The 15,780-nt window shown below is 38.8% G+C and overlaps 2 protein-coding genes across 2 annotated transcripts in view; one reads left to right on the top strand and one right to left on the bottom strand.

Annotated features, from left to right (window-relative positions):
• Nucleotides 1-552: 552 nt before the first annotated feature.
• Nucleotides 553-9,277, bottom strand: LOC135471210 (diisopropyl-fluorophosphatase-like). The gene is made up of 5 exons (XM_064750331.1): nucleotides 9,084-9,277; nucleotides 5,205-5,345; nucleotides 3,156-3,287; nucleotides 1,833-2,049; nucleotides 553-1,163 (listed from the first exon to the last, which is right to left on the bottom strand). Exons 1-5 carry the CDS (start codon nucleotides 9,273-9,275, stop codon nucleotides 892-894), a joined length of 954 nt encoding a protein of 317 aa, XP_064606401.1. The 5' UTR covers nucleotides 9,276-9,277; the 3' UTR covers nucleotides 553-891.
• Nucleotides 9,278-9,486: 209 nt separating this feature from the next.
• Nucleotides 9,487-15,780, top strand: part of LOC135470339 (rapamycin-insensitive companion of mTOR-like) — a 42,485-nt gene continuing 36,191 nt past the window's right edge. Inside the window, exons 1-2 of the mRNA XM_064749212.1 lie at nucleotides 9,487-9,585; nucleotides 9,674-9,721. Of these exons, the coding sequence (XP_064605282.1) occupies nucleotides 9,528-9,585; nucleotides 9,674-9,721 (106 nt within the window). The 5' untranslated portion in view covers nucleotides 9,487-9,527. The remainder of the gene's footprint in view (nucleotides 9,586-9,673; nucleotides 9,722-15,780) is intronic.

The following is a 15,780-nucleotide window of genomic DNA, read 5'->3' as shown; positions in this document are numbered from 1 at the left end:
CACCGTCGTATAAGTGAAATATTCTTAAGTACGGCGTAAAACACCAATCAAACAAATCCATAAATAAATAAGTAAGAATGTGTTTTCACTGGTGTATATGACGATAGTACTCCCAACATTTGCCTGATTCGCACTTTGATTTATTTATTTGATTGGTGTTTTACGTAGTACTCAAGAATATTTCACTTATACAACGGCGGCCAGCATTATGGTGGGAGGAAACCTGGCAGAGCCCGGGGAAAACCTATAACCATCTGCATTTTGCAGCCAGACCTTCCCACTTACGGCCAGAGAGGAAGCCAGCATGAACTGGACTTGAACTCACAGCGACAGCATTGGTGAGAGACTCCTGGGTCATTATGCTGCTTGTACTTTGAGGACATTTATCAAATCACATGATACCACTAAGCAGCGTAATTCACTCTATTCTGAGTATGAGACTGAACAATAACTTTGACATGTGGTTTCAAAACAAAGAAAATCTCTGAAATGATCCACAATTGAAAGACACTTTGTATAAAATCATACAAATGAGATCTTGACTTGTTTACTTGGGACTAAATTAAAAAAATATATTTTAACACCAAATGCTTTATCCTGAACTCCACAAAGGATGCTTTTCAACACCAATACAAAAATACTTGTATTTGATTTTAAAATTCACCCAAAAATGCCTTTTTCAAGTCTAATATAGAAGATGATAAAAAATAACTTTCATTGATATTGGAATTTACATTTTTCCAGTAAGATATTACCTTACTTTTACAATAAACCTCAAAACACCTGTCTAAAAATCAGCAGCACTTTTAGAATCTGACAAAATGATTAACTTATTCGTGGATGAAATTTTTGGTCAAATAAAGTCACGGTATCAATACTACAGACGTTTGGTTAGAGATTAACAGTATCACAGAACTGCAGTTTTCCAGGACGTTCCCACTCGAACTTCCAGAGGGCATGGTTTTCGTGTTCAGTGACAAATACTGTGTTCGTCCCGGGCTGAAAGTGAAGATTGCTGGGTTTGGAGAATGGACACTCGATTCGCTTGATGGGTTTGCCTCCGTCTGGACTGAAAACCTCAATGTGAGAACTTCCCCAGTTAGCCACTAGCAGGTTGTTGTCTTGGTCAAAGTCCATCCCATCAGGACCCCCCACATGTGTACCTGTGAAGAGGATTTATTTCATCACTTACTTATTCAATTTATATCTTATGTATCTATTTATTTGACTGTGATACGGAGTTACGTACAATCATTCAGTCAATAATTGATAGATCATTTAAATACTTTTAAAAATCCAAAAGCAGGTAAATAATCCATTAAACTTAACATGCGGGTATGTTCAAAAGAAAAACTACAAATGACAAAGATTCTGCAATATCTGATCACTTCCTTGTTACACTTATACATCAGCAATCAGTTCATACATGTCTTTGTGTTTACTCAGCAAAATCATTACGATTCACGTATTTAACTGACTGGTATTCTACGGCGCTGTACTCATGAATATTTCACTCATACTACAGTAATAAGGTGGGAGGAAACCAGGCAGATCCGAGGAGGAAACCAGGCAGATCCAAGGAGAAATCCACGACCATCCGCAGGTGGCTGACAGACCTTCCCACATACGGTTGGAAAGGAATCCAGCATAGGTTGGACTCACAGTGACCATATTGGTGGGAGGCTCCAGGGTCATTGTGCTTCACTAGCACACACAACCATGGTCACAGAGGACCCCCATGTATGATTTAAGGCAACATTTATGTACACAATACAACACCTGGTTAACACTGACTAGGGGCAGTTTCCCCCTGCATTTATAGATAAACTAACCTGGTAAAGTTCCCCACTTTGTTTTATTGGCAATTTTCCCTGGGCCCAGAATGTCATAACTCCATAACGTCTTCGTGGGTGTTTCAGCCACGATGAGTTTGTGTGGACGACCATCGTCGGTGTGCAGGACAGCGATACCATTAGGAAAGCGATAATCAGTGGCAACTTTCACCAACTGTTTGTCCCTCGTGTAACAGTACACAGACCCAAATGGTTCCTGCAGAGGAAAGAAGGGGAGACAATTCTAAAGTAACATCATACACAATGACATTGAAAAGTTGCCTCCCCTACTAATGGAGTTCACCAAGGTTTTTATAATTTACTTCATTGCCTTCAATACCATCAACTAAAGGCTTTAAACATTTTTAGCTTTGACAAGGGGCTGAACATTTGCTAATTTGCAAAGTTTCTAAAGGAAAGAGGTCTCATTTGTGCCTCTGGAACACAGTGAGACACGGTGAGACACTGTGAGACACGGTGAGACACGGTGAGACAGGTGATCGGTAAATGAATTATTATCCTATTATCCATTCCATTCGCTCCTCACTGACGTGTCGTTCCATTGGCCACTGGAGGAGACCAGTGGCGCCACTGCCACCACTGAGTCTAACGTCAGTGGTAGGTATTGTCGCGTGTTAACTCAAGCGACTTGATGCAAGTTCCGGAATATTGGGACGTCACACTGTGTACTCCGGTGGCCACTGAATCTGCCACCAGGGGCGGTCAGATCGACACATCGAATGCACCTCTAGTAAAGACATCCTTTTCGATATCACTTTTGATGTTCCTTCTTACCTTCAACTTAGCCTAAACTAAGGGGAAAAACACCATGTGTACTAAGGGGAAAAACACCTTGTGTACATGATAATGCTTCGTTACTTGGGGTCCATTCCATTTGTTCCCCGGTGGCCACTGGAGGAGGCAGTGGACACTGAAATGTCGTACGATTGGCCACTGAAGAAGGCCAGTGGCCTCATAGTCGCCACCGAGTCTGACGTCGGTGGAGTCGGTGGCGTGTATTGTAGCGTCTTGCCCTGACGCGAGTTCCGGAGCATTGGGGCGTCACACACTGTCCTCTGGTGGCCACTGAATCTGCCACCAGTGGCAGTCAGATCAACGAATGGAACACACCCTAATATACTTTTGACCCGTCACACTGGTAGAATAGGACTAATTTTACCTTTAATGACAAGAGTTTGAACTTGAAATTCCCCCATTAGTAAAGCCTTCACAAAAAGTAAGATTGCTCTAAATTTCACACATTTAGGTACATGTTTTGATAATTTGGCAAAAAGTTGAATAAAAAAAACCACAAATATGTACCTCCATGGATCTGGTATACTTGTCAGGAGCAATGTTACCAGCAGGTGCTGTGATCCACAAGTCTCCATTATAGTCGAAGGTCAGATCATTACAGCCCTGAACTCTGTTGCCCTGGGAATCTTTGGTGGCCAGCTAAACAGGGAGAGAAAAACCTGAAAAGAGCTATACAATATTTACTTTATTGATCGATTAACTGATTGATCGGAGTGTTGTTAAACGCCATACTCAAGAATTTTTCACTTACACAATATAAACAGTCAGTTTTTACGGGTGGAGGAAATCAGAGAGCCCTGGGTAAATTATCAACCCACTCATGATGTACAAATATCCACATCATGATTCGTGGAAGACGGGTAGTCTTCGATGAGCGTCGGACCAAGCAAAAGGCCTTTATGACTGTCGTCAATCGCGATCACTGCCACACCCAGTCTCTCCTGGCCATGAACCAAACATGTTATTCACATATACAATCAACTAAATCTCTGAACACTTGTCTTTGATAGGAATTTAGTAGATAATGACCAAATGAAAAGGGGAAACAACTTTTTACCACCAAGTACTAGTCTTGTTTCCTGCTTTGTTGCATAGCAGCTGACCTTAAAGGAAAAGACCTCTAAAAATCAAAGTAGGCATCACTAAATAAACCACTTAGAACTATGCATAAATATACTTCCATTTATTTTTCAGATTTTTGTGAAGAGAGTTTAAGGCCCTCAAACATTTGAATTCTAAGGTTGGCTTTATGGACCATACTATCAAAGTCTAGGAGATCTGACGTCACAGGAAGTTTTTACAGCTCTAATCACAACACTGAACGTTGGAAAACTCTTTATACCCATGAGAAAAAGATTATGGAAATAATGTTCTCAAAAATTCCTCTCTTCTGGTGAAATTCACAGAAAAAAGGTGACATGATGTCAGAGTTCCCAGTTTCCGTCAATATGGCTCATACAGCTCACCATAGTATTCAAATATTTGCATGCCTTTCAACTCTCTTAAAAAAATCTGAAAAAAATAACAAAAGTATTTTTACCCATAGTTTTCATCTATGAGATGAACCTCACTTCATATTTTAGCTTTCCTTTACTTTAAGCATCAAATAATGATATTTGATTTGCTCTGATAACAGTCAAAAGGTAAACCTTTTTTTATACACTGACAGCAAGTAAGAAATATGACCTTCTGAGCCTGAATATAGCTTTACTAGCATCTGTGGTCAAGAGGATATCATTTCACATGCTTTCAAAGCAGAATGACAGGTTACTTCCTGTAACGCTTATTGGCCAGAGTATCCTAGTAGTTCACTCAATGACAATGTATCATTCATTGTGAAAACAGACATATACATTTCACTTACCATTTCACCTACCTATTGGATCAAACTAGGTGATCCATTTGAAGGATTCTATTTCTAAATGAGTAAAATTGTGACTTAATATTCTATTTATTAATTTATTTCATTGGTGTTTTACGCCGTACTCAAGAATATTTCACTTATACGACGGTGGCCAGCATTGTGGCGGGAGGAAACTGGGCACAGCCCGGGGGAAACTCATGACCATCCGCAGGTTGCTGGCAGACCTTCCCACTTACGACCAGAGAGGAAGCCAGCGACTTAATATTCTAGATGTGACCAGGCTAGGGCCATTATTCCAATTCAGAGTGTGCCAAAATTAACATAACCTAAGCGCAGATGTCTATACTGGGTCCAACTTTACAAAGTTGTCCTGCACCTGGTGTACACTGGGTATGTCAAAAAGTTTGACAAAATTGTGCAGCCGTAAACAACTGTTTCCAACTGGGTGCAAATATGCACAGACTGACGGAACTTGACGCAGCTGTATGCATCGAGCTGCATAAAATCAGAATACGTTCGACTAAAAGCAACGGCTAGGTCATAGCTGTCTGTGTTCGTAATACCTGTGCAGATGAACTGAAACCAGCCAGATGCTCCGAGTTGCTTCCTGCTGTCAAAATGCACAATTCCTCCCTGTCGCATGTCAAATCCATGCCTGACTTTAAACTCTGATATGTGACATTTTGTATTACCTGCTCAAAGGAACCATTTGGTGCCATCTTGAGGAGTCCTAGTCTCATGTCAGCTATGTAAATGTTGTTATCCTTGTCACTCTGACATCCGGCCGGAATCCCTCCATACGCATCAACTTCTGGTTCACACACAACCTTTGCCTGGAAAGTTAAACAACAAAATCATGTGCGCAATGAAACCGCAACGTTAATCTGGATTTACATCAATTAAACCATCTATAGGCAGTTGACTCGAGGATTCGAGCAAGGTGTGGGTAGGTGTGGCTGAGGATTTTGAGGGTGACTGAAGAAATTAGTGGGGAGTGAGCTCCCCTGAAATGTTTTTTTTTTTTTTTTTTTTATTATGGTTATCATCATTCTTTTCTTTGTTTTCTCATTGTAGAAACAAGGTTGAACAAGCCAAAAATGTGACAGTGATTTGAAAAAGTACAGCAACTTATACACGAATTATAAGACATACATGTATCTCCTGCACTGATGTGTCTCCAAATGCAAACATTGAGCAAGGGGCCTCTGTGGCCGCGGGGGTTCGCACGCCAGCGCGGCGCAATGACCCAGGTGCCTCTCACCAATGCGGCCTCTCTGAGTTCAAGTCTAGCTCTTGCTGGCTGCCTCTCCAGCCGGTAAGTAGGAAGGCCTGCCAACAACTTGTGGATGATCGTGGATTTTTCCTGGGCTCTCCTCGGTTTCCTCCCACTACAGTGCTGGTCACCGTAGCATAAGTGAAATATTCTTGCATACAGTATTAAACACCGATCAGTCAAATAAATAAATAAATAAATAAATAAATAAATAAATAAATAAATAAATAAATAAACAAACAAACAAACAAACATAGACAGAATTTTATGCTTTTGCACACATCTACTTGTTTCTCAATACAAAACTGACAGGGACTGCAAGCCAATGTTTAACACAGTAATACCAGGATACCATATAGTGAGTGAGTGAGTGAGTGCTTGTGGTTTAACGTCGTACTCCACAATTTTTCAGTCATATGACGACGAAGGAATCATTAGGGTGCATGCACGTGTAATGTGCCTCCTTGTTGCAGGACGGATTTCCACCGCTCTTATATTTAGTGCTGCTTCACTGAGATGACTTACCGAAGGCAAGTAAGGCGCCCCGCCCGAGCCATTATACTGATATGGGTCCACCAGTCGTTGCACTATCCCCTTCATGCTGAACGCCAAACGAGGAAGTTACAACTTCCTCTTTTAAAGTCTTAGGTGTGACTCGATCAAGGATTGATCCTGGATCTACCAGTCCCGAAGCGAACGCTCTACCAACTGTGCTATCCGGGCCGGTGGATACCATATAAGTTAACACTTTAATATTGCATTGCACATACTTGGCACCTGAGTTAAGTCATCCGATGATCACAGGCCCCAGGATCACGGAGCAATTTTAGACTTAATTCTAAATTTTAATCTTTCAATTTGATATGTTCCTTTCCATTATTCAGCTGAAAATTGTTGTACACTAACTTACCTGGAATTTACGTGTTCAAGCAATATTTTGACCTGGTTACGTAAGAAATAACAATTTTAAATTGATTCGAAATTTCGATTTGTCTAAAACTGCTTTGTGATCTTGGTGCCTAATGTATAAAACATAAGAGAATACACAGCTGAGTAATTAATTCTCAACTTGGGTCTAGTTATCTACGGCAAGTTCAGTTTCCTATTTGATTGTTGTAGATGATACTTTAAGCTCTGCTTTAAATGCAGATACCATGTAAAACTGGTTTGGTCACTTCTGGCCAGCTGTATGGCTGTCTACAGCATCACAATTTAAGCAGCCACTTGGTAATTTTGAGCTAAATAGACTGGAAAGTCATTTACATATACGTGTAAATTATAACCCATGAACGGCTGTTCCAAAAATATCCCTCGTACACAAATACGGGATAAATTACTGCAAGAATGTCTGCTAATATACGCAAAGGGCATATCACTTTAAATGACTTCCACTGACCACGTGACAATAGCTAGTGGACTACAACATTTTACGCTAATCAAATTCTGTTTTAACAGTAAAGATAACACTACACCAAATGAATATACGCAACAATAAAACATCCCAGATGAACTTTAAAAGGTATATCTTTCTAATTTTGTGATGTAGCATAGCCGAGATATCAAAGTTCAAAGTACAAAAAAAAGGAACATTATGAAAAAGCAAAAACGCCACCATACCCATTTCTATAACATGTGAATGCAGCAGTTTAGGCCAATATTACGCAAACCCTTTTTCGCCTTTTAACCAAATTAAAGTGAGGTCCCAGGTACAAGTAATGTGGCATGTCATTCATTAAAACATCATTTATTCAAAATCACAAATGCGTAAAATGTTACTGCCCCTTTCAAAGAATTTCCAAGGTACACACCGTTTATTCTTGGATTACGCCTTACCTCTTTTATGTTTAAGTCTATGCCTAGAACTTGGCCTGCTGGTAGGTTGTTTATCTTAACATCTGAAGCTACCATATGTAACATTCCAGTTGTGTCGAAGACAGGTCCCTCCGCACCAAACAGACCAGCAACAATTTGCACAAAGAGAACTCTGACCACAGAAGGAGCAATGTCTGCAGTATCTACAACAACTGCCATTTGTCCGTTACTAGTTCACAAAGTTACTAGCTGCTGGCAGAGAACAGGTCTCTTAGTACAATTCACTGTCTGACATGAAGTGCGTATGAACATTACTTGCATATCAGATCCATGGAAAATTTAGTCTGATTCAGCAAGTATATATATTTAGAACTCATTCTCTTTTTCAACCACTGATGCTCAACCATTCAATTATAGATCTGTAGTCGTGTTTATAGTCAAGGTTAGTGTCCTGTACTGAACAGCCTCAAGGCAGATATTAAAAGGCAAGGCATGAACACTAAACCAAATGTCTATATGCATTCCACAGGAAGTTTAAAAAGAGTAACCTTTTTTCTTTTCTTTTTTTGTAATATTTTGGAGCATTACTTAGGCAAGCAAAATCATGCAAAACTACCATCCAAAGCAGAGCTATCCAATCAGGCATGAATTATTTCTACCAGCCCAAGGATCTGCCTGTTTCTGCTAATCCAGTACATCATTTGAACCTTGTTTTTCCTTTTAACCGTAAGTGCTTGGGGTACGAGTGAAGCGACATTGTGTTTCCGTTTCGCTATAACATAGCACATGCCATGGTTTTCTACGAATGCCTTATTAGAAGCTACCCATCATGTCCCAAAAAAAAAAAAATATCTTTGGCCATTAGGTATGCATACACCTACCAGATCTGGCAATATCAGAGGACATACCATAGCCAAATTGGCATTTCAAAAGTCTTGCACGTTCACACAGGTTTAGGCGAGATAAGGCTGGGATTCTTGCAAACCAACACTGCTGAAAGATGTGATTTTATGGCAGTTGCTAATGGCACCATTGAGTCAAGAGATCCGACTACGCGAAAATGTAGCAAATACAGTAAAATCATACCTTTCAGCCATACAAACCCTGATTTGGCTTATTCAATATTAGAAAACGGAAAATTTGCATGTATCTAGGTGCTTTATTCTATTATTTTATACTTTATTAAATAAAACAAAAATTGTATGCATAGATGTGTGTTCTGCGTGTTGAAGATAATCCGCTATAGGGGCCTACACCAATTAACTTTTGTGTATCCGGGGGCTACCGTAGTCTTAATATTCCACGCATACTGTTTTTATATCACCAATATTTTAAGACTTATCCTGAGGGATGTTTCAGTTTTGTTTTGTTTTTTCATTTGTTTTGTGTTTGTTTCTTTTCCTTTTTTCCCCGCTAGACAAAAAAAACTACCAAGCCATCCCTAGTGGTGGTACGGCTATAGACACGCCCCCATTTTTTGACAAACCTCTTTCATGTCCAAGTCAACACGAACTACTTGTCCAGCCGGAAGAGAATTTTTTTCAACTTCTGGGGCCACCATGTAAAATGTCCCATTTGTGTCGAAAACAGGCCCCTCTGCACCTAGGAGATTTGCAACAATTTGTACAAATGCAAACTTAACAACTGGCAATGCCGCTTCCTCGCCGTTATCTGCCATGTTGCTTTAATTGCCGAAAAGTAGATGTTATTGTCGTAATACTATGACGAAATATTTCACCTTCCAATCATTGCGTTCATCGGCGTTAATAAACACTCTAGGAAGTTTTTGCTGGTATGTTAGCTATTCAGACTCACTCAGTCATGCCATGAGTTATGAATAACTGACACTTTGTCAAAAACTTTAAATGACGAGAAGCAAGTTAGGTTTGACTTGAACGACATGCCATAAAGCGTTCTACATCGGCAAAACATGGCGAATATTGCCGTTCGCCACGGTAGGAGCAGTTTACGAAATGGACGATTCCGTGGTAAGTGTTGGACCATTGTTGTTATAAAGACGTCTGTAGTTCTATTTAAATAAATCCCTGGGCTCACCCGTTGTCTGCCTGTTTGCAGGTCGCCATGATAGTGGAGAAGAGACTGTGCGACTGGACTGTTCGAAAGGTGAGACAATCTTGTATTTGTCGGTTTGCCGACAACTGTCATCTGTGTAGTGCTTAAACTTCACGTAATTCCGTCAGCACATACTCTGTTGTGGATCCGGGCTTCCTTAATCTCGTGGGACAAGAGCAGGGCTTAATTGATTAATGATGTTCGTACAAATTGTGTCGTCACTACTTGACAGTATAAGAAGTTAAGATGACCTCGCAACAGTGCAAGATTAATGTTGAACGTTGCACCTAAACGTGATATTTACAATCTACGTGCCCCTCTGTTTATAATAGCAAAGGTTTTAATTTATGGTGAGCTTTCATATCCAGTTATTTATATTTTGAGAGCATGTTGTAGAAACCAAATGCGCAAGTACACAGATCAAATAAGAATATAAGGTATTACCTCTACCATGACATTTACTCACCTTGTGGCCAAGTTGCAGTATACCCTAATTCCTCAACCTTTTCACATATGAAAGAGTAACATTCAGTGCAATTTGTGCACCCTTTTCATTTGATTTTGAAGACAAAACTACACTTAATGGGTTGGCTGATTTCAGGTCCTAAATAAACACCTTGCAAACATGCAAGAAGGTTGAAGAATTACAGTGCTGTGAAGAATATATGAGATTTAGAATTTAGAACATTTGACAATTCTTGAAGGAATCCTGCAGAAAAATAATGAATCCTGGGTTATGCAGATTTGGGTGTAATGACAGATGCAATGTACATACATGTGTGTGTGAAATAGCAACATTCTAGAGCAGCCAGCTCACTATGCTTAGAGGTGAGATTGCACTGAAGTGCTAGCAGGGCATCATTGAAATTATATTCTGAATGTTCCTAAATGTGTTCTTACTAAAACCCACATATTGTTTGATCGAAACCCAAAGATAAACAGCAAACCTTCTGTTTGACGTCTTCCCCCACAGTGTTTTTTTTTTATTTGGTCTCGTTTTGACATCCCAACATGTGCTTTTATAAACCATCGAATTATATGTTTCCAACAGCCAGTAAGAATGCTAGCTTGGAAGCAGTGGACGTTGTGTGTACTTCTCCCTACATGTCAATCTGGTCAAGCTTCTGGACAACTAGTAATGTGCTTACTACATATAATATATGTTTTATTGAAACTCTACTTTGCAAGTCATATTTCTATCCACACTAATGTTTGGCCCAAAAATAGAGGAAAGTAAAATACCAAGTATGAAGCATTACTTTGAAATGTTGCTGTTTTATTAGCTGTACTGTGTAAAAAACAGGTTCATCCTCGAAATTCAAAGTCTACTGGGTGCTAATACATCTACATGAAAACGTCAGCTCTGTTTTTGGCCAGTGTATAAGCCGTTGTAGCATGCAACTTGAAATGCAAATGTGGCTCAGAGTGAAATGCCAAGGCTGACTGTTACAACACATACCTTCTGTGGACATTTGTTTTGACCCTGGAACAGAACATGATAAACTGCCATTCAGTTCCCTCTTTATATAGTCTGGCTGAAGACTTGAAGATGAATAATATTTGTTCTTTCCTCCCTCAGCATAATGGAACAGGCCAAATACTAATCAACCTGTTGTCAGAATAGTGCCATTGAGCCAAGTGTCAAGTTTGGTGTCTTTGGCATAGCATTCCAGCAAGGCAGCATCATAAATATTCCTTCTTCAAGATGTTGTCTTATGTGGTGATGTGAAATTGACATTAAACCTTAAACAGAAAAAAGAGTTTTTTTTTTTGGAGGGAGACTTACCCAGGAGCTACACAGAAAGGTCAAAATCACAGTTTAACATTGTTTTCTGCTGTGAGGCTGCAGTTCTTGCGTGCTGCCTAGAGGCATTTTATGTGCACATATGCACATACAATTGTGACATAATAAAGGGGAAAAAAACAAAATTCACAGCTTTAGAATGCCTTATTTAAAGCGGGGAGTAGTTAACCATTCTAGGCAGAGTGAATTTAATTTTTGATGTATTTTGCCTACATTGGATAATTAAAAGAATAATGTAATTGGACTACAATATAATCAAGACATTCGGTATGTAGCATTTTACATAATTGAGGCCCTTCGTTACTAAGTGAATGATCCATGTTAAAGATAAGATATCTGACAGAGTCAGGTTTGTCAGATGCATGTAAATAAGAAAAAGTATGACAATTAACACCAATCAGTCAATCAATCAATCAACTTGTGGCAGCTGAAAAAGCCTGTATACTTCAGAAATGACTGTCTCTCAAACAGCTGGTGACTTTCTAGGAGGCAGTCAAGATATAAGTTATTCTAAGCGGTAAATGTATCACTAAAACTTCATAGCTGGGTACTTCATAGTTTTTATGTGTGTACATGTGCAAACATGCATAACAACTATGGTTCATAGAGAGAACGTGTATGTGTACATATTATGTAGCACTATATAGACCTCATGCAAGATGCATTTCCAGCTCAAACCCCAAATGACCTTTACCTATCAGTAATGTAGGCATGTCGTTATGTTATGGGGAAATAAGCCCTAATAAGAGCCACAGGATGTGTGAATATTGGGTGTTTAACTATATACAGGTTCGTTCCCTGAAATGCTTGTCACATGCAGAAAGTGACAAGGTTACCATTAACCATATTATTAAAACAGCTGGGGCACCTTGTGAGTTATTTGCCATAGAATTGAGGGCAGGAGGTAATATGAAATATATGTACTACAAGGCATACATGCAGGTTAATGTTGTGTGTTTAGCTTTATGGCTGGTGTGAAGTTGAATATGTAGATATGTCAGCAAAAGCCTGTGGTTTTTCTACTGCTCTTATGCAAAGGGTCTGTAAACTGTGGGCAAGGAGGACATGGATAAAGATTTTTACCTGAAGTACCACCATACATGCAGTGGAAACAGGCTGTTAGCCATGACTTGTGCCAAGTATACAAGAATAGTATGCAAGCAAATTCCAATTTGGCTAATCCCTGATTTTCTATACCACTGGTCCATTCTCAGTACTCATAGATATGTATGTATAAAGGAATAGTTGCAGTAGTTACTATCACATTGAGATAGCTTTTCCCATGCAGTGGTGACTCGGGGCCAATCCAGATTGACCATTGATCTCTTGTAATGCATGAGGACTATATTGTATGTTACCACTTTGCACCCAGAGTGTCATCACGAGGGCAGAAATGAACAATAGACTACACAGGCTCCAGTCACTTTGAGCAGGAAATGTTCCCCATTTGTTTTTTTGTTGTTTTTTTTTCAGGATAACCTTACATTATATTCACTGAACCACTTCACCTAAAAGCATTTGTTTTGATGTATGTGAAATCAGCATTTTTTGGTTTTTGTTTAAAATTTGCAGCTTTTAGGATATTATTCTACAAGTGTAAAAATGTAAATCTGTATTATCTTTAAATGTAAATTGAACACAGTATATCATTTTGAACTTTTCCTCATCTAAAACCCATTATACATCCTGTATTTCAAATATGAAGAATCCATTCTTCAAAAATTAAAATAAAATACAGCAGATAACACAAATTTCATAAATTGAGCTTGTTACCCCAAACAATCAACATTTTTTTCATTCTGGCTCCCCTTTAATCATGAACATATATGTGTATGCTTTGTCCTGTCTGGATACAATACGATACAGGTGCATGTGTAAGTGTGAAGACTATTGAATATGTATAGTATGCTAAGATCCGAACTGCAAATACACCTTTGGATATATGGTGGATAAGAAGGGTACTGGCACTAGTCATTTGGGACAAGCTAGGATATGTAACACCAAAGTTTGTGTATGTGGGTAGACCTGTCATAGTGATATGTTTGCCCTGGCCAGTTTGAAGTAGAGTAAATAGAATTTGTCTCTTTTCCCTACTTTATCTCAATAGGGACATTGTCAGTGTGGTGGACGTATTGTGAGATGAAAAATAAAGATTTAGGTGCGGTGCTCTGAGAGCCACATTGTATGTATATCAACAATCTCTCAATCTTGATTCAATGAACCATGTTTTACTGCCACAAGCCATCAGGATTCTGTACGCAAAACTAGATACTGAAGCTGGTTCAACAACACTGATGACAGAATAAGCGACAGAGTAAAACCACAATTGTGCCATGTTAGTGTGGACATGTTAAGGCTAGGTATGTTGCACAGGACTCGGGCAAAGCCTTGAAAACCTAGAGGAAAATGGAATTTAAAGTAACTTTAAATTAAAAGCTTGAAAAGCTGTGCATAGCATGCTGACATTCTATTCACAGAAATTTGTTTTCCAACATTTTTGAAATTGCTGTGTATATGTGAGAGACAGCTTAATTAATTAAGGCCATTTTTCATTGCTCTGAAATGTGACTTTTGGTCCCAGAAATCCTTTAAAAAAATGCCTGGAAATTTAAAATTTTTCTCTGTGTGTGAAGCAACGTTACATATAAAATGCTGGATATAAGGTGGTCAGATTGAGATGGCTTCACATAATAATGCAATTTCTTACATTCTGCCCGGGAGTCTAAATACATGCACATGTTCCAGTACCATTAGCCCTTTCTGTTTTCCAGGCCATGGTGGTAATAAACATTTCTAGAGCTGCATTTACATTTAAGCTTTTGCATTCTGATGTAAACACCATCTTTGCATGGCTTTCACTATTTCGCTCAGTCACCTTGTACATTGTAGATGTGTGCATTTGGTTTGAAACACTTTTTCATCTACTAACCTACATGTACAGATTGCTTATCAGAAAAGTTTTTAAATAACTAGAGTTTTTTTTTTTTTTGCTTTAGTATGCTGTCAATAATGTTAGATGGAAAGTCTTATCAGAAAATGAAATAAATTCACAAAAGAAATGCAGCATATGTCAAAGGAAGGGCTAGGCTCAGTAGATAAGACTTACTCTGTCACACTGTCTGTCATTTAAGCAGTGTGCATGAATGTAGGAGCAGAAGACTTTCTTCTTGTCAAGACTTATACATGTATTCCACAGAGCGATTAAGACCTCGATTAATTGCCCCAGGGCTTCAAATTTTTTATAAATTTATCTTAACATAATTCTTGTTTATTGTTCCCAATTTTTTCTTTTATAAGTCTAAAACTAAACATTCAAATCACATTACTAATTTTGAGCTGTAATCTGGCTTTGGGATATCGGCCCCAGAGTTGGAAATAAGTCACAGAGTTGGAGATTTAAATTCACTTATTCACAAGATACATACATGTATAAATTACTGAAGATTTAGACCAAAAAAGTGCATTTTTAAAGGATTGTTTATTTGTTTTATTTTATTTGATTGGTGTTTTAATCCGTACTCAAGAATATTTCACTTATACGATGGCGGCAGGCATTATGGTGGGAGGAAACCAAGCAGAGCCCGGGGGAAACCCACGACCATCCGCAGGTTGCTGGCAAACCTTTCTACATATGGCTGGAGAGAAAGCCAGCATGAGCAGGACTTGAACTCACAGCGACAGCATTGGTGAGAGATGCCTGTGTCATTACGCTGTGCTAGCTTGCTAACCAACTGAGCCATGGAGGCCCCTATTTTTAAAGGGTAATAAATGTCATAAAATATTAAGTTTGGTGCAGAACCATTTCCCAGTACGATATCACCCTACCTTTCAAACAAATGTCAAGCACCTTTCTACAGTCAATAAAATTTTCCCCTGATATTGAGCAGAAAAATGAGCAACAGTCATGGACAAAATTTTAAGTCATTTAAGGTACATATAAATGCTGTGTGGTGGATGGAAAATATTAGGCTCTGTGGTTGTATGGTATATTTGTGCTGTACATGTTTTTAGAGCTACACTGATCAATTCATGTACAATATGCACTTTTAAAGATAAGAAGCCCTCGGCTATATTACATGTGGCTAAATTGTCTTTAGTATGTAGTTTACTCGCTTGCAAGAAGTCTTTTTAAAAAATCCACCAACAGATACCTTAAAACTTCTGGGTTTTTTTTTCCGTTTGAGAGTTTTCTTAAGTTCTACATGTAAGTAAGGACAGTGTAAATAAATTGTATTTGATTGATACATAAATACTGAGCTAATACATGTTAATGTTACTGTAATTCTTCAGCTTTTTTGCATGTTTG

Source organism: Liolophura sinensis, chromosome 7 (assembly GCF_032854445.1).
Source record: "Liolophura sinensis isolate JHLJ2023 chromosome 7, CUHK_Ljap_v2, whole genome shotgun sequence".
NCBI classification, from domain to species: domain Eukaryota; kingdom Metazoa; phylum Mollusca; class Polyplacophora; order Chitonida; family Chitonidae; genus Liolophura; species Liolophura sinensis.
This window is presented reverse-complemented; position numbering and strand designations above follow the sequence as displayed.